The sequence below is a fragment of the Typopeltis vanoorti genome, chromosome 24 (genome assembly GCF_054136105.1).
Source record: "Typopeltis vanoorti isolate ZY-2024b chromosome 24, IOZ_Tvanoo_1.0, whole genome shotgun sequence".
NCBI lineage: Eukaryota > Metazoa > Arthropoda > Arachnida > Uropygi > Thelyphonidae > Typopeltis > Typopeltis vanoorti.
The window spans coordinates 70,102,170-70,121,391 of NC_143572.1; the positions used below are offsets into that span (position 1 = coordinate 70,102,170).

At 37.0% G+C, this 19,222-nt stretch overlaps 1 protein-coding gene across 2 annotated transcripts in view; it reads left to right on the plus strand.

Moving 5' to 3' along the window:
* LOC150093390 (cell adhesion molecule 1-like) overlaps positions 1 to 7,542 on the plus strand; it is a 598,758-nt gene extending 591,216 nt beyond the window's left edge. For both annotated transcript variants that reach the window (XM_090413685.1, XM_090413686.1), the window contains 2 exons: positions 4,338 to 4,569; positions 6,298 to 7,542. In XM_090413685.1, the coding sequence (XP_090269811.1) occupies positions 4,338 to 4,569; positions 6,298 to 6,371 (306 nt within the window). In that variant the 3' untranslated portion in view covers positions 6,372 to 7,542. The remainder of the gene's footprint in view (positions 1 to 4,337; positions 4,570 to 6,297) is intronic.
* Positions 7,543 to 19,222: the final 11,680 nt, after the last annotated feature.

Below are 19,222 nucleotides of genomic sequence, written 5' to 3' on the forward strand. Positions count from 1 at the left end.
GGTTGATTTCCTGTAAATTGTAATTTTCATATTTTTCAAGGACCAAGGTGGACTAACATCCAGAAAGGAGATGGAACCATTGCTTTCAAATCCTTCAAGAAGGGATTTGAGAGCACCCACCTGGAGTTCTTGTATTTAAGGACTCCAGGAGGATGTTTCAAATGTGCCCTAGTTCGTCTATTAAGGATTTGAATACTGCGTGTCTTTGGTGTAAGACACCCTACTAGAAGAAGAAGAAGAAGATAAAATCATGGCAAACTTTAATGTCATCTTCCTTTTAACGAATGTATCTACAGAAGAAGCAATAATCCTATAAGAAAATAAATTATATCAGTATTGTATAAAGCGAGGGTACAAGGACGCTATCTAGGTACCATCAAAACCTAGGTCTGGCACTGGGCAACCCTTTTTGTCTGGCACATATAAACATCTATAGAAAACATTTAAATAAATAATAATAAACATATATATTCTATATTCAAGACTCTGGAAAAGATATCTGGATAATATTTACTTCATATCGAGTTACGGACCAAACATCCTCCAAGAATTTTTAAATTAGTTGCTTTTTTTTGCAAGTCAGTGTACATACAAATTCAAAATGTTTTTTCCGAGTTCATATTTTTCTTCCACTATAAATTATTTAAGCAGTTTTTGTATTCAGACCGTCAACTGCATCTTCTTTCTTTTCACATCTCAAATCCCTGAGCGCACCACTCAAGATTTGTATTCTTTTAACTACACTTGTTTTCATTCTATCCTTAGTTCTTTTTCATCTCCCCCCCCCCCATCTCTCTCGGTCTGTCTGTCTGTCTCTCCAGTTGAATGTATTAAAATACATGGCTAGAGTTCCTTTTAACACTGTAAACAATGAAATCACAAGCGCGTGTCGCAACAATTGAAAAAAAATAGCGTCAGATTTCATCAGTATCATAACTCGCGACTTGTCAAGAATGGACGTCCATGTGAAATAAACAAGCAGGTCTCGAGATGATTTCACGCTGTGCACGTGTTTCTTCTATGAAATGTACAAGTATTAAAATATAAAAAAAATTTTAAAAAATAATAAAAAAAATCTCTCGTTTGTAAAGAATGGTTGGCAACATGCGTGCTACAAGACAGACGTCGTGTCTGTTGTTTGGTCATAGTAATAAATTTCACTGTCTTTTGCTGCAGCTTCTTAGCAATGCTTATGGCTATAAATTATGAGATAATAAGACACCTTCGGTAAATGATACATCCGAAGGCATAGTAGTGGCAAATAAATAATACAAGCCTTAAAGGGATACCTACGAAGTCGACAAATAGTGTAAACATACTTCAGGGGATGACGTTTCGTGAGGGGGAAAAAAAAGTAACTACGGAGCTAGACTGTTAAGTGTAAGATGTAAACTATAAAGTCTTGTAGACGACACACATAAAAGAAGTAATTATGGAACAGGTCGCCCAGTTCAACGCAAACAATTTGTTCCTGTCAAACGATTTATAGACTTAATTAAACTAGCTTAGAGGTCGGTAAAGGGTTGATTGACGGGGAGTAAAACTCACGGCACAATGTAGCGAGGATATTATTAATTTCCACCACTGAAATAGAATACTGTGTAATGTAAAAGGCGTTGTTTAGCATATGAATACATTCCTTTTTTTTTCTTCATACATAGGAGACAATTTAGCGGATATTTTAACCTTAATTTTTTTTTTTTTTTTTTTTAAAAAGGTGAAAAAGTTTAAAATATAAAATAAATTAAAAAAAAAAATTTTGGACAATTTATGATAATTAAAATGTTTTAACTTAAAAGGTATAAAATTAAAACAATAATAATTAATGTAAAAAATGTAAATAAAGTATTTATATTATTATAAATAAATAATTTAAATAAATTAAGTAAATTAGCTAATAAAATAAAAATAATTTAAAAGAAAAAATAAAAGCGCTAAACGCTTCCAAGAAATTCAAAATAAATAACTAAAAATATAAATTCGTAATAATAAAAATTCAAACAGTTAAATTAATCCTTCAACGCAATATCACCCCCCCCCTCCTCGAGGGAAAGTCTTTAGCCCTAACTTTTCCATCTTCATCATCGCTCGAGTTGAGTGCATTTCCACTGTAGGTTAGATGAGAGGAGATGTGCCTAATCCTAATTGTATTTAATTGTATTTTTAAAATAAAAGAAATGAAATTAAGTAGTTTAATGATGAAAAAACTTTAGATAAACTTTACACACACACACACACACAAATCCGAATACACAAAATTAGATGAAGTAGAATTCAGTAGCCCTTCTGGTTTCGAAAAGAGTGTGATTCACGATCATAATCCATTTTGAGTCGGTTGCACGTGGTATATTGCCATGAATAACGACCTCTGTTCTCAACAATTAGAGCAAGCACGTGCTGCGCTAAGGCACGTCTTGAATTTATTCGATTGTGAATTGTTAAAATGAAATGAATATAATTCCGAAGATATTTTGGTCACCCTTATATAATCGGAACATGACTCTACTAGTCAGACAAAGAATGCGTACGCCAAATATTTAAAAGAGCATTAAAAATAACATTAATTATAAAACAACGAAAAGTACCAATAAATGCAATATATAATAATGAAATAAAAAATAATCCCATAAACCCAAGTTCATCCTCCGAAGGAGAAAGAAAACTTTCTTTTTTTTTTTTTCTTTTGACCTGCTTTCATCTTCAAACATCTCTGTGATAAATTTAAAATGTCGTACAAAATAACTCTCTTTACTTATTCAAAGTAATTTAAACTTTGCGTCTTCCTCTGAGCTACCTTGATCCACACAGCAATCTTTTCAACTCAGCTATTTGGTTTACGTACCTTTAATTTCAAATAGAACCTACTTCTTCTCCGGAAAGACTATCTTGTAACTTTTAATGGATCTGCTATTTCTGGACAAACTACTACTACTACTATAACATGCTAAGTGCACACATACACAATACCCTCGAGGGAATGCCGCTCATAAATAATGCACGAGCATAAAAACAAACGCGATATTCTGTTGTTGTTTTTTTATGTATTCAAATGCATTGTATACGAAAGAACTGCCTTTCAATTGTTAGTTTCGCAATTATCATTTTTTTATTTCATTATTGTTGAAACTGACGATTTTTATATACATTTCATCTTCCTAAACTCGTGCTTGATTGTTGTATCGATTTCATTCTTGTTCATTTCACGTGTTGGATGAAATAAACAAAATTGATTTCTTTTCACTTTTTTATTTCTTTATTATTGAAATAGACGATTTTTATGTACGTTTCATATTCCTAAGCTCGTGCTTGATTGTTGTATATATAGATTTTCGTTCTTGTTCATTTCACGTGTTGGATGAAATGACAAAAGTGAAATCTTCATTCCACGCGGTGTGGCATTTCATTGTTGCTTTTAATTAATGATTTCATTGTATAGGGAAGAATTGAACCATTAAATCATTTTTGTTTTTTCATTGTTGTTGAAACTGACGATTTTTATGTACGTTTCGAAAATCTTTCTAAGCTCGTTTTCTTGATTGTTGCGTATCGATTTCATTCTTGCTCATTTCAAGTGTTGGATGAAATAAACAAAAGTGAATTTTTTTCACTTTATTTTATTTCATTATTGTTGAAATAGACTATTTTTATGCACGTTTCATCTTCCTATACACGTGTTTGATTGTTACGTATCGATTTTTCTTGTTCATTTCACGTGTTGGATGCAATGAACAATAGTGAAATCTCCATTTCACGGGGTGTGGAATTTCATTGTTGCTTCCTTAATTAATGATTGCATTGTATAGGAAAGAACTGACTTTCAATTGTTAGTCCGTAATTATCGTTTTTGTTTTATTTTTATTGTTGTCGAAAATGACGATTTTTATGTACGTCACATCTCGCTAAACTCGTGCTTGATTATTACTGCTACTTATCGATTTCCTTCGTGTTCATTTCACGTGTTGGCAATGAACAAAAGTGAAATCTTCATTCCGCGTGCTGTTGCATTACATTGTTGCTTTTCTAATTGATGACAGCCATTGTTTAAATGTTAAATCCTTTCATTCACGAACCCGGAATTTTATTTTCAGTTATTATTAGCAAGTAAATTAAGAAAACGATGGAAGGGAAGAATTAAGAATATTTACGAGATAATTTCGCCCGTTTTACAATCCATAATTAACTGATATTTCTTTAACTTGCTTATGTTTATTATACTGATCGTCTCAATGTTTTAAGCTTGCAGAAAATTCATTCAACTGCGCAACAAAGCACATAATTTTTCGTTTATTGATTGAATGGCATCACAATTCCGTACAGCTGTCGTTTTCCACTTGCAGGTAACACCCGAATTCCTAGTCATTCACCGTCCGCTAGTCTATCCTGATGGTCTGACGTCATCAGTGTTGGGAATGAGGTTCAGAGTTCAAGAAGAACACTATCGGAACGAAGAGATCCGAATGAAATGTACGGCCACGCTATCGCGAATCATCAACATGAGTAGCGCACAGACGGTGGTGGGTGGGAATCACAGAAGTTCCGGTTTGCACGTACCAGAAAATAGGGGATCAGGTAAGCAGAAACCTTTCTTGATCAGTAATTTTCCCTCTCTCTCTCTCTCTCTCTCTCTCTCTGAGTCTGCCTTGAGTGCGTATAAATTACAGTTATTCAATCCTAATAATCAAAGGGATTTTACTATTTATAATATTGTGGTAAGTCTATTTCTCTTTAATGTAGTATTTATCTTTACATTTCATCTTAAGTTTTGTTTTGAGAAAGCAAATATCTTAAAGTTCACTGCTTAGTACATAAAAAAAAAAGTTTTTTTCCTGAACGGCTGGAGATAAAGGTCAGTCTAAGAAGGGAGATCTGATTATATTTGGGTATCAAAAATTAGGGATTAGTTATGTGAGATCTTTCTTGAGAAAATTATACATGATGATTCTTGCGATTTATAGGGGAGGTTTTAAGACATTAGTTATGGACGATCTTCAGGCTGGATTGGAAGCTACATGGTTTGTCGATGAACAAGAGGAATGGGGTGTAGTGTCATCGGCAAAGCTATGAATAGGAGTTGAAGTCAGAGAGAGAGAGGAGGTCGTTAATGTACAGAAGAAAGAGAGTGGATGAAATGCTCCACAAATTCCTAAATTGGTGAGGTAATCCGAGGAGAGGAGACCATCTACCATGACATGCAGTTGACCAGAGAGGAAGCTGCCGATCCTCATTTCCGCAGCCCTTTCCATGGTATAGGTCCAGAGGTGGGTGATGAAGGCTAGATGATCGGCTGTGGATCGTGAGTGGCAGAATCCAATTGTTGGTAGCTAATCAGATGGTAAGCCTCCATGTATGGAAGTCTGTTGTTGAGCTTGTTTATAGTTTTTAAGAATTACAAATCAGAGCAACTGGAACGGCAGATTGTTGGCTGACTTTCGTCCCCATTCATTGCAATGAGCCGAATGTAGAATTGGATTTCCATGCTGTCGGGTGGATATCAGTCAAGTAGAAAGATTGAAGAGGCAAAAGAGGATAATGGTTAATTCGGAGAACAATTTGGGTTAGTAAGACGTCATTAGCCGATATATAGTTGTGGCGGAATTATTCGGGATTCTTTTGATTTCTTTTTGAAGAAAAAGTAAAGATGGATTGGAATGAGTAGTTCTTGGTAGAGTAGAGAGTGTTTGGCCATGGTCATCAATGCAGGAATTGGAAGAGAAGAGTAATGGCAGTAGATTAGGCTTGTCTTTGAATGATATTACTGTAATACCATTGCCTGTCATTATAACAGAAAGAAAATTTGAGGCGTTTTTATTTTTTATTTTTTCAGTTGTTGCGAGATGCAATGTAGGCTGAGCCTGATCCTAAAGTGTTCTCTTAAGCCATTTGTGATATTTTTTCTCATTACCTGCCTTGTAACACTAGTTGGAGAACTAAGGCTTGGACAGTAGTCGATAATATTGGATGAAGACCCCCCGCCCCACATTTCAGTTATTATTTCTGTTATTCGGGTCTTGTCAGGTGTTGGGATGAGGAGAACTGAAGCACCATGGGAAGGAGGAGTAGAGGTCAAGGAGATCATCCTTATATGAGACACAAACCCGAATATTTTTAATTTCTAAGTTTTTTTTATTTTATGAAAATATCTCAAGAAAAAAAACACTAAAAAATTTAAGAAAATCACCCTGAAAAAAAATATTTTTTTTTAAATTTAAATATTTTAAAATCATTAATTCAGAATTGTTTAAATTTTTAATGAATCCCTGGCTTATTTAATTTTATTTATTTATTTTTTTTTTTCAGTACACAGAGGAGTGCTCACATTACTACGATGGTGGACTTTAGGGATCGTCTTAATACTGGTCGTAATTTGCTGACTCATTGGGTCTTATCGCCTCCATTTATCTTCACTGTGTGGTTTTACGAGGTTGTGTCAACAACTCGGGCACGTACGAGGTAAACAATGATTTTGCACAGCGGTGACACATTTCTGTGAAAGCGCCACCAAGTGGAACGCACTCGACGGACGACAAAACTGGGGAATACATCGAAAGACTGAACTATGATAAAAGGAACAGTGTGCTGTATGTAATTAATCTACGAAGAACGGTTTAACCCAGTTGTCTGTAGGTGCCTCGGTCCAAGAGATGGAGCAGAGATTCTCCACGACCAAAGATGGGCCTTAGAACTGTTTTTCCTTCTGTGTCAGGCAAAATCAGTGACGCTTAAGCTTTGACTCGAATCTAAGTGCAAAACCAGCCACGATATTGCGTGCTAAGGAGGTTTGAATCTTGAACTCAAAGTCCTGGATGAAGTGATACACGCTAGGATGACAAATAGGTCTTTTCTAGATCTTAGATGCGCCTATGTATCATAAATAGTTACATTGCCACACTGGAGAGAACAGAGAGACAGAAGAACAAGAAAATATATTCATAAAATGCCCGTATGAACTTCATTAATACAGGCAAATGCATCCGACGGAAGTGACTGTACATTGCTTTTTTCTCCAATAATTCTTTCCGTGGTGACTAAAAAAAAACAACAAAAAAAAAAGAAGTTTGGTTTTCATAAAAATATATACGCGAAATCTCAACAGCACGTTTTCAACAAGGAAACCATAGCAACGCACGAGATATAAAAATGAGATTTCATGCTTCACCATTTTCAACAATGCACTGATTTTCTGCTACTGATCAGACCTCGCGCCACGTGTTGGAAGCTGCATTGTTGATTTCACTCATGCCTCGTATTCTGCACCTTCTAAACAATACTGCGCACCGTGCTGTTAATTTCAAAATAGCGACTATGAATCTGTATATAGGTGTGTGTGTGTATATATATATAGGTGTGTTTACAATAGGCACACACGTATATGTATACATGGTTGGTAAATTGCTATTGCATTATGATTTCATTGATACAACTTATTTTCGAAAAAGAATATTTAAAAAATAATAATAATGAATAACGCCTGGCCACAAACCGCCTGTTTTCAAATGTACAGTTCATGAAATGTCTAAAATAAAGCCTTGTCATTCATTTGTAGACTGGTTTTCTTTTTCTGCTTCATTGCGTAAAGGAGAGGAGTCTTCTCATCATCCCTCGTCCTCAAGCAACCTCCTGATAAATATAATTCAAGACGTTCTTAAGTACTATCATTCTATATATTAAAAGAGGTTTGGGGTTTTCTTATGCGACCTACTTCGTTAGATATTTCATACTGTATACGACCTACTTAAGTAGGTCGCATCGTGTTTAGCGAAGTAGGTGTCCCATATTCGTCGCATGAACAGAAATACTAAGTACTAATTCTTATGTGTCATAATTAAGTAGGTTGAATGATTACGAATTACCTACTGGTGTAGGTTACACGATTATGAGTTACCTATTGAAATAGGTTGCGTAATTATGAATTGTGCACTAAAGCTGGCTGCTGGTGAAGATACCATAACATAAAATTACTATATTTCCACTAACTGAAATAGGTTGCATAAATATTAGATTCAACTAAATAGGTTGCCGAAATATGATATACTACTCAAGCAATTTAAAATATTGCTAAAAACAATGTAATTAGGTTGCATAGTAGGACTTACTACACCAGGTAGGTTGCAAAATATTCGGCTTGTTGAATTAGGTTACAAAATTATAAGGTACTTTTTCAAGTAGGTTTCAAAACTATATGTTAATGAAGTAGGTTGCATAAATATGAGTACTGTATCAATAGGTTGCACAATTATATATTTTGATGTAGTAGGTTGTAATAGTAGGAGATGCTAAAGCAAGTAGGTTGCATAAATATGAGTACTGTTTCAATAGGTTGCAAGAATATAGTACTTTGCTGAAGTAGGTTGTATAAGTAGGAGATACTAAACAATTAAGTTGCATAAATATGGAGTACTAAAACAAGTAAGTTGCATAAAAATGAGTAGTGTATCAATAGGTTGCATAAATATTATTATTATTATTATTACGGGCAACTCCAGGGAGTCATTAGACTCATCGAGGGAGGCCCCAAATCATTTTCATCACAACTATTCGACATTCATACAGTATCTATCATACCTCGCCCAAAATCTATCATACCTCGCCTAAAAATAAATATGTTACTTTATTCAAGTAGGTTTTATAAGTAGGGGGTAGTAAAGCAAGTAGGTTGCATAAATATGTTACTTTATTCAAGTAGGTTGTATAAGTAGGAGGTAGTAAAGCAAGTAGGTTGCATAAATATGAGTATTGTATCAATCAATTGACTGCATAAATATGATACTTTATTGAAGTAGGTTGTATAAGTAGGATGTACTGAAGTAAGTAAGTTGCATAAATATGAGGTAATAAAGCAGGTAGGTTGCATAAATATGAGTGCGGTTTCAATCCGTTGCAAAAATATGTTAGTTTATTGAAGTAGGTTGTATAAGTATGAGGTACTAAAACGAGTAGGTTGCATAAATGTAAAGCAATCCCTCATTAGTGCGCCTAATGCGTTCTTTAAAACAGGCGCGTTAATCGAAAACGCACTAAGCGAATGTAACCTATGGTATAATTCGTTCCTCAAATTTCTTTTTTGAATCTTAATTTTTTTTATAAAAGAATGAAGGTATGTCTCAAGCCTAGTTAAAGGAAAACCATGGAGTTGAAAGACAATAAAACATATTCGGAATATAAATTTTATTATTCTACTTATTAACAAAGAACTGAGCTAACGTAGTTTGGCGGGATTTTTTATTTTTTTTTTTTTTTTTTTTTTTTTTTACATACAACCGACGGTATGGCCCTATTGCCTCTTCTACTACTTCAAATTTTACTGTTTCTCTCTTCATCAGGGTCAGCCTCTAAGCAGCAATGCTTAAAAACTTTGATTGTACGAAAAATATTTTCAAATATTGTTTCTGTGAAATCTCTTTTCGCTGACTATCAGTGGTTCAATTTTCTTCATATTCTTCGGGATCTTCCCGCTATGCATCTAAATTTAGCAGGTCGGAATCACTCAATTCTTCAGAATGAGATTTAATTAACTCTTGGAAGTTATCATTGAAGGGGAGAAAGAAATGAAGGACGTACGAATTAGTCGCCAATTCCTGCGTCCTTTTGTGACATGCGCAGAAGTGTCGTGGGGGTCTCGAATCTGTGGGCGTACTATAGCAGACGACATAAATTTTGGCGGTAAATTTTGTTACATAGTACATAGTGTACATGGAAGTAGTGGAGTATGCCATTAAAAATAACTTTGTGAAATGCTTTAAATCGGTAACTAAATTATTTCATTCTCGAGGGATTACTGTATGTTAGTAAAATACGCTGTAGGAGTATGAAGAAGTACTATTTGGAGTAGGTTACACAAATATTACTTTAATATAAATATCACTCCAAAACCTCAAAAAAGGAGTTGAGAAGACTTTAATTATATAAGAATGTCTAAAAAGAATTCTAATAAGAATTTCGATATTTTAAGCGTATATTAACAATGACCTTCAAATGACTTTGACAGTCTTACTGGTGAAAAGTAAACAAGTATGGAAATGAAAGTAGAGAATATGAATCTCTTAATACTAAACAGCAGTGGGTGTGGAAGTGCTAAGTAGCCATCCAGAGTAATATTTGTGCTACGATAACAGTTTTTGCAGTAATAAGTGACGTCTTCAGGATTAATTATCAAAAGTGAGAGGTCTCCCAGCTTTATTGTTGATGTTAATTACCAAATTTCTTCAAAATCAGTCGAATTAATTAGGACACGATTACCTACTTAAAGACAAACTGGCAAAATCATCTGATGGCGTGCTTGGTAGAACTCACTTATGAACCGATAGGTGACAGCACTGTCTGTGCAGGGAAACAAACGTATCTTGCAAGCATAATCATCGAAGTATCCTACTTCTGCGCATGCGTTGGATAGAATACGACAACTTAGTTCTGGATTCATGACGTCATTTTTTTTTCAGGTCCCCATAGGTGTGTTGACATCCCGTAACACTCCTGCAAACCACCGTGCGTTTTGCGACAATTAAAACGAAACAGGAGTACCCTCACAGAGAAACAAATTAAGTTTTTGAAGCACATTGAGATTTTTATGAAATCTTAATTATCTTTTAAACCCCCCTTTATTAAGCTATGAGATCTCGTCAGCACGAGAAGCTCCATCTATTGTTACGTTTAATTTTTTCGTTCAGCATTTGTTTTTTTTTTTATTCTTCAGCCAGGCACATTCGTACAAGCCATAATTGATGGAAAACAAATCTCTATGTGTGTATGCGCGTGTGCGCTCTTGGGCGAGGGGGGGAGGGGGGGAGAAGGGATCCTCATTGCGAAAAAGAAATAGATTTACTCTTTATTAAGATTCTCTCTTCCTTTCTTTCTCTTCTGGAGTTACGTGTGGAAAACAAAGAAAAAAAAACTGTCACTTTTTTTTTTTTAATTAAAATGCACGAGAGAATTTTGTAATGATGTTCCATCATCCCTTTCTGAACGAGATGGCGCTGCTTAAGCCAAGCAACAGAGCTAATTAGAGGCACCTGCCTGGGCAATGTTTAATTCCTGCAAGGCTTCGTTTAAATTAATCAAAGTGGATTGAATGACCCCCCACCCCACCCCCTTCAAGTTTGCCATTTCCGAATAATTAGGGACTGTTGCACTGTTCGCTTCTAAGATCTACCAACCGAGCAAGAAATTTCCACGTCTTAGACTTAAGAAAAGAGGGTGGGTCTGTCAGGATATTTTAACCATCGAAATCACCCACACACGCACCACAAAGCCAGATTACATATTCACGCATTGCTCCAACTCCGTCCTATCGTGGGAACCCCGCAACTAGAGTTTCCGAGGGGGGAGTGCCACCAGAGGCGGCTCGTGCATAGGCACTGCGGAAGTGCGCACCCCCAATTTTTCTCGATACATAAATATATTAATTAATTGATTTATATTTGCTTGTAATATTTCCTTTTATCGTCAACAGTCCTTGACTTTGGTCGTTCACGACTTTAAATCCTCCCCCGCTTGTGTTTTTCCCCTCTATTACGGAACGCAATACCCCACGAGACCCACAAAGATTCCGTGAGAAATTTCCGTTGTGCATCGGGGTTCGCCAGTGTTTCATGAGGGACCGGAGTGGTTCTCTAGGGAGGAGACCCGGCGCGTGTTCGCCTAACACGGGCTTTCTTCATGACTGGGTAACCACCAGCAACTCGTGTAGCTTAGAGAAGCAGCGATGCTTATCCCTGCCGATCACGGATGAGTTAACTGCGGGGCATCCCCCCCCCCTAACACGAGGCGGAGATCTCCGGAGAGATTTTCGCTGCGAAGGCATCCGAGTGAGTTGGCGACCCCACCAATGTCGTCGTGTGGTTCGTTTTCAGCGATCCCGACAGAGGGATCTCGATCTACTGCCGAGATCATCGTCGATCTCAAGAAAGTCGTTCGAATCCGAACCCATCAGTCTCAATTATTCTCGCGATGTTCATTTTCGGGTCGAGGAGGACACTTTGGAATTCGTGCATCATTTCAGTGGTTTAGTGTTCACAATCCCCGCTGCTAATCCCCGTTCATTCATCTACATTAACGTCTCCATTGGCTTCGAAGTTCTCTTTCTTTAGCGCATGCGCACTCCTACCTCTGGTTCCGGGCTTCGTCTCCAGTTCATCTTTTTTTTTTTTTTTTTTCATTTTCCTTATTTTTATCTATCTATCTATCTCCTTATCCTCTCACACTTTTTCGTTTCTATTTCCGTGAAAATCTTTCTCACTATCTTTCACTTTTTCCTCACTTTCTTTCTATCTGTTTTCTACATATTTAATCTGTCTATTCCATTTTTTTTTTTATTTCCAAAGATCTTATTTATTTCTTTATCTTTCTCTCTATCTCTCTCTCTTTCAACCTTTCTTCTTCTTTCTATCTGTTTTTACATGTTTTGTTCTTTCTATCTATCTCATATTTTCTTCCAAAGCTGTTATTTCTCTCTCTCTCTCTCTCTCTCTCTCTTTCTGTGTGGGTGGGTGGTGGGTGGGTGTGAGTTTCACTCTTTCTTCTATTTTCTCTTCTTCCTATTTCTCTATGTCATTTTTTTCTTTCCAAAGCTCATATTTCACTCTCTTTCTCGTTCGCTCACTCGAGCTGTGTTTTTCTTAATTTTTAATTTCGTTTCGTACATATTATCATCTGTCTATCTATCTGCATTCGTCGCTTTGTTTGTAAGAGAGACAGAAACACATAGAAAACTCTCTCTCTCTCTCTCTCTCTTCTCTTCTATTCTATTCTGTTCTATCTATCTATCTATCTGCTATCCATCTTGCTAAATAGCTTTACACTTTTATTCTGTTTTCGACCTTCTTATCGGACGTGTTTTCCGCTGTCATCGCCTACAGATGCCGTTAACATCCTTCATCAATCACCAGCTGCTGGTACCCTTTCATACGGCACTGGACGGAGTATCGTAGCCGCTTCAGTTCTATCCGTGTCATTCCGGTCTTTTCGGGAAAAACAGATTCTCTCCACAAACACTTAAAAAATACTTGAAATGAACAATAACAATAAAACAACATTTTAAAACGTCTATTCTCAAGCACCCCATGGTTTCTCAGAGACATTAAAATAACGGGAAGAACCCGACGGCCTCCCTATAATGGGGGCACTCAACAGGTCATTTTCCGAGTTCCTTTATACGCCAACATAAAGCAACCTTAAATACCCGAAGATGGCCATTAAAACTGCATTTTCCACTCGCATTTCCTATCATTACCCACAATCCCTTGCGAAGCAGCCCATCTCGGACGCTTACATTACCCAGGGTTCCAATTCTCCCCATCTGTTGCCACCGTCATCAAAATACGATGAAGAGACCTCCGTAAGTGAACTTAGACACAAGAAACGTCCTTCCCAATGTCTGTATTTATATGTTATCCGTGATCCTATCAGTTCTTCCCCTTTTTTTCTTTTTTTTTTTTTCTTTTACTCCTTTAACTCACCTGCGCGCGTTCATTTATCTCCTTGGTGCCGCTCGGTTACGTAATAACAGGTCCTGCTAAATGGCGAAACTGAAGTGCACAGTAACAAGATTAGAACCCCATTCTCAGATCCTGTCATTAGAAGAAAAGTATTTTTCCTCTCCCACCCTCCTAACTTTATCCCAACCTTCACGTAGGTCTCTTAGAGTGCTTAGTAGAGATTGTTGAGGTTCTTTGTCGATCATAAAATGTTTCGAGGGTTTCGTAATGCCATTTTCTAGACACGCTTTTCATTTCGCTACGCTCCAAGTTTTAGTAACGTACTAAAAAAAGAAGAAGAAAAAAAAAGAAAGAAAGCAAAACCTCCAGAGAAAGTTCTTTTGGTGGTCAGTAGTATTGTTGCGTGCGACTATTGTTAGAACAACCACTCTTCATTAGTTTTTTTTTTTTTTTTTTTTTTAATACGCAACAGTGAAATCTTGTACATTTCATGAACCACACGAGAATTGCAACCGCGAGATATCCATTGTTGGTATCTCGCGATTAACTTTTTAGTCGATTTCAAGCAATAAAATAATTTAAAAAAAAAAAAAAAGGCTTGTTCGTTTCAACAACTGCACGTAATCTTCAAGCGCGAGAAATCCTAACGGCGTCGTTTTGTTTTTATTTAGAAATTGATTTCATTAGCCTCGAGTAAACCGGCGTTTTTTTTTTTTTTTTATTTTATATTTTAGAAATTGATTTAATTAGTTTCCGGAAACTCGTTTTTGTAAAAATAAAAAATAAATAAAAATCCGTTGCTAGAATTTAAACAAATCGCTAACGGATTTTTAATTATGCATTTTGGAATATAGAAATAGTTTCCGCAGTATTATACTAAAAAAATAAAAATAAATAAAGACAGGGAGATATCTTTTGGTGGTCAGTAGTATTGTTGCAGTTTTCATTTTTTTTATTATTATTCTTTCCTGAAACATACAGCAAGGAGAGCGCGTGATGTTAGTATATTGTTGGCATCTCGCGCTTTCGTTTTCACTCTGTAAATAAATAAATAAATATATAAAAAAAAGTTGTTCATTTCAAGAACAGCACGTGACCTGCAAGCACAAGAAATATTAGCGCTTTCATTTTTTATTCATAAATTGATTCAATTAGCTTCTACGTATCCGAGTTTTTTTTTATTATTATTATTTTTCTTTAAAAATAAATTTTTACATCCGGGTTTCAACGAAATCACCAAAAGGCTTTTTAATTACGCATTCCGGTACTGTAAACAGTACCCATAATTCCAAATATTACAATTTAAACAAGGAAATATGACAAATGCCCTCTTGTTTCCTTCGCTATAGAAAGAATAATGTTATTTATGAATTACAAAATAAATAAGCCTCCCTCATTTCTTCTGTTCTTCTTTGCCCTACCCATCTGCTTACGTAATCGTTTAAATCAACTAGATAAAAGAATGAAAACGGACACGTTCGCGTTATTTATCACCGAATCCCCGTTTTTAAAAATAAACGACCATACTTCCTCCCTCGGGCGACCCCCTACTTTGCATCTTTCTCCAATAACTGTACTAAAATTTTAATGCATCTGTTATAAGCGAGTAGCACAAAGACTGCTGATTGTATAATCGATATTCCGGGGAATAATTCAAATCGAACAACCATATTTCTTGGGGTTGAAGGTTCCCGCTGGCAAGCTAAAGCAATAAGCAATACGAATGCACTATGATCCTTATGGTTGCAGCTTCTTAAATTTATTGGGACATAAGAATGGTTTACTGCTCTCTCTCTCTCTCTCTCTCTCTCTCTATTCGTAAAGAAATCTGATATCAACGAAAACTTTAAAAAGGGTGACAGCAGAGGCGTGTTTGTGAATCTTCCCCCCACTATCGAATATTAATGATAACATGCTTTGGTTTTTCCTTTTTTTTTTTTCCCTTCGTTCTTTTAAGTCTCGTTTACAATTCTTTTTTTTTTTTTTTTTTTTTTTGTTAGGAGCAGACTTTTATGTACAAAACCCCCAAAATTAAGAAACGCATTTGTTATTGGGTATAAATCGGAAACCGGAGACTTTGTCCGATCCTTCTTCTCTCTTCCATTTATTAGGCTGATCCATTACCACGCGATCTGTCATAAGAACTATTGGTCTTTATTTATCTTTCCGATAAGTTTATCGTGTAATCATGACAGACAATTTTCTTTGCGGAAATATATAGGTGCTGTTATATTTTTATTTTCTCATGAGATTCTTAACCGACATCAAAAAATAAAAATAAAGAAGATAAAAAAAAAAAAAAAAGAGTTATCGGCAGATGGAAGTACCTGTAATACGTAAACTGATTATATATATATTTATAAAAAAAAAGAAAAAATATTTATATATTATTTTTTGTCGTATTGTGTTTTAAAGCATGTTTGTGTTGTATTTAACAATGCAACATTGTTAAATACAACAATTCATTGTTGTATTTAAGTCATTGTTATGTGATCATTTTTCAACAATGCCGATCACATAACAATGACTACCATCACAATCACGTGACCAGCTTGCTCACAAATAGTGAAGATGCTTATAACCTATTTTTGACTAAACACCAACGACCACATCTCAGCTTAACTGTCCAAACTACGTCCTAAATAATTGCTTGCCACAGGACGTCCGTTCGAACCTGTTTTTTGTCACCTTCTGTGTGTGTGTGGGGGGGGGGGGGGGGGGGTAAGGTTCTGGTTCCTCTCAAAAAAGTGTTGGCAATTTCCGTCCATTGTACTCCCGCTTGACTACATGGCAGGCATTGCCACATCAAGCAGATCAAGATGATCGCATGAATTCATTTTTGTCGTCTAATTGCTGCATCCATGATCAACTCAAATCATGTCCATCGTTCTGGAAGATTACATTGTACTCCTCTTGCAAGAAAGAAATCGAGTGAAACCTTTATGAACTTTGAAGCCATATGTTTCTGGTCCTGATAGAACCCCACCAGTTGCGCTCAAGAGATGAGTCCTAACACCTACTTTCATCATACGTACCCTCTGTTGTATTCAGTTGGCATCAGTCCCCACAGCACTGATACAACCGCAGGTACAGCCGATCGACTATCAAACTCTCGGACTCTCGTTTGCGACCTTGTGTCAGCTAATGACAGACCATCAGCATGAGTTCCAACAGTCGAGATCCACAGTATATCTCGCGTACATCACTCATCTGTGGACACTTACCAGGAAAAGCTTTTGGAGAAACTTTTACTGTTGCATTTCACATTTCCTAGGCATTTGAGAAGGTTTGTGATCGCGTTTACCCTTTTTGTTAGTGGATTATTGCCAGGTTGTTTATTACGTGTCCATCGCCAAAGATGTCCCCCCCTGACATAATCACATCGTCATCTTCAGCTTCCAGAAATCTAGCTATCCTCTTTCAGTTTCTATTCTTTCCAGTTACATCCATCAAGCCTTGGAATACTGTTCTCACGTTTTGTGATCAGACACCGAAGACCTCTCGCAAATTTCTTCGTGCAGTTTCACTGGTGGGGGGGGGGGGGGGCGTTCGATTGATTGAGAGCCCCTGTCACACACTCTCTTCGTCCGCCGTATTCGTAAACTGTCAGTTTCCGTATTCTATTCCTACTACGGATATTTCCTCAGTCGCTTTGGGCAGCCCTAACATCCCTTATGCCCCCCCCCCTCCTCCACCCTCCAGTAACGCAAGCAACAGCTGCTCAACGTTCTTTTACAATTGAACTATGGATTTGATAAACCTGCAACTCTCGTATTCATCTTTCATTCCGTCTACCGCAGTTCTACGGAACAGCCATTCCCCCCCCCCCCCCCTATGAAGTATTTCCGAACTACAACTCCCAGTTCTTCAAGAATATTACATTCTTTTTCTCTTGACCCTCGGTAATACACACGCCATTGATTTCCTATAAGCTTTCAGCTTCTCGCGTGTGGAACCGAAAAATAAATAAATAAATAAAACAGAAGAAATTGAAGCTGCTACTATGAGACCTACAATATATATATATCCGGTTGAATTTTGCACAATATTTGCATTGTTGGACTTCAAACACGGTCCGATAGTTTCAGCTACTTACCAAACTTGTCGAAACCTTCCGTTTGGGGGTGGGGGGGGGAGTGTTCTCACTGGCACGTGACTATTACCTTAGATGACAGTCTCTGCTTGGGAATGACAGAAGTAGAAATTCTGCCGATTTTAACTTGACGATCTACTTCTTGAAGTATGTCCGATAATTGCACGTTCCGTAGAACGATGACGGGCCAACAGAAACGCATACACTCTCTCTCTCTCTCTGGAAACTCGACTACGATAATCTAATCTCGTGCACATCTCCGTGCGTTTGACGTAGAAGCCCATAATGGAATTTTGCTGTTTCTGGGAACTGATGCAACGACTTAATTTGAAGAGTACATTTCAGTGGCTTGCCTTGTCCCGAGCAAAGTGAATTAAGTGGCCGACTTCTCAACAAATCTCTGCCGGTTCGATAGTGTCCTTTTCTATTACAATCCTTAAGCGTTCTTCGGTCCGTAGATTGACACCGGCATTCGTACGAGTTTGATGACAGTTCAACTTTTCTATTCTACATGCAATTAACATCCTTTCCCTTTTCTCTTCCCCCCCAACTCCACCCCCCCGCCCCGATCAAACACCGTGTTTATTAAGCGTTTTACCTTCCCCTACAGAACGAATCTTCGCAATTAGCGATACGATTCAGTGTTTGGCCGATAGATGGCGCTAATGATAGCGTGAGTGTTGCATCTGTGACGTCCTTGCCATCGCAATAAGTGATATTTTTATATTTGGCGCAAGTGTTTTGTTTTTTTTTTTTGAATTAGCTAAGGATCTGGAGGAGCGAGAGTTTTACAAATTAAACAGTTGTCGATTATCGATAAATTCTCATGGGAAAAACTTGTTGCTTTTAAAGACTGGTCGGAGTAGAGGATGCGGTAGGATTGAACTCATTTCGAATAAGCAGAAAAATTATAGTTTGAACGTGTTAGCAACAGAAAAATTAATCAACTTCTAATTAACTGGGACGAGAAAATTGAGTGCTTTTGGTGATGTTGTGAATGCGGGAGAAAAAAAAAAAATTAAAATTAAAAAAAAAAAAAAAAGATTAACCAGTGAAGTAAGCTCAATAGATTGAGGAAACTGATGGGGGGAAAACAAGCAAAGGGAACATCTTGGAACCTCCCTCCCTCGTTTAAAACTTTGAGATAGAACTCCTCTGGTAAAGACAGAGAAAAAAGAAAGACAGATTTTGGATAAATAAGGGGGAGAGAGAGACAGAAAGGCAAACGATATTAAAATGAAGAAATTTGTCTTCTTTCTTTCTTTCCACCACACACACGAGCGCGAGTAATTCAAGAAAGCAACAAATCCGAAACAAAACACGTGACGAAGATAGAACGAAGAAGACGACCAGAAAGACAGATCGGTTGCTAGGAAACGTGTCAACGCCACGATCAACATCTGATCCAGGGTGTGCCTACTTTTGCAGGCATCGCACAGATGACAGCTGTCAGCGTTTTAATCTCCCTTATCACCCCCAATGACGGGGTTGATAAGATAAAACTGAGCAGGGGGACGCTGCTCAGATTGACGCCTGCGAGAGTGCAATTAAGTCGTCATTACCTCGCACTCTGAAGGGTTAATTATGCCTGGGGATGCATCCGACTCCACTTCCATTGTTCAGGTGAGTAACATCTGCGCGTAGCCAGCGAGCCGAGTGTTAATGGGCCCCCCACTCTGACCTATGTCGTCCCCGCCCC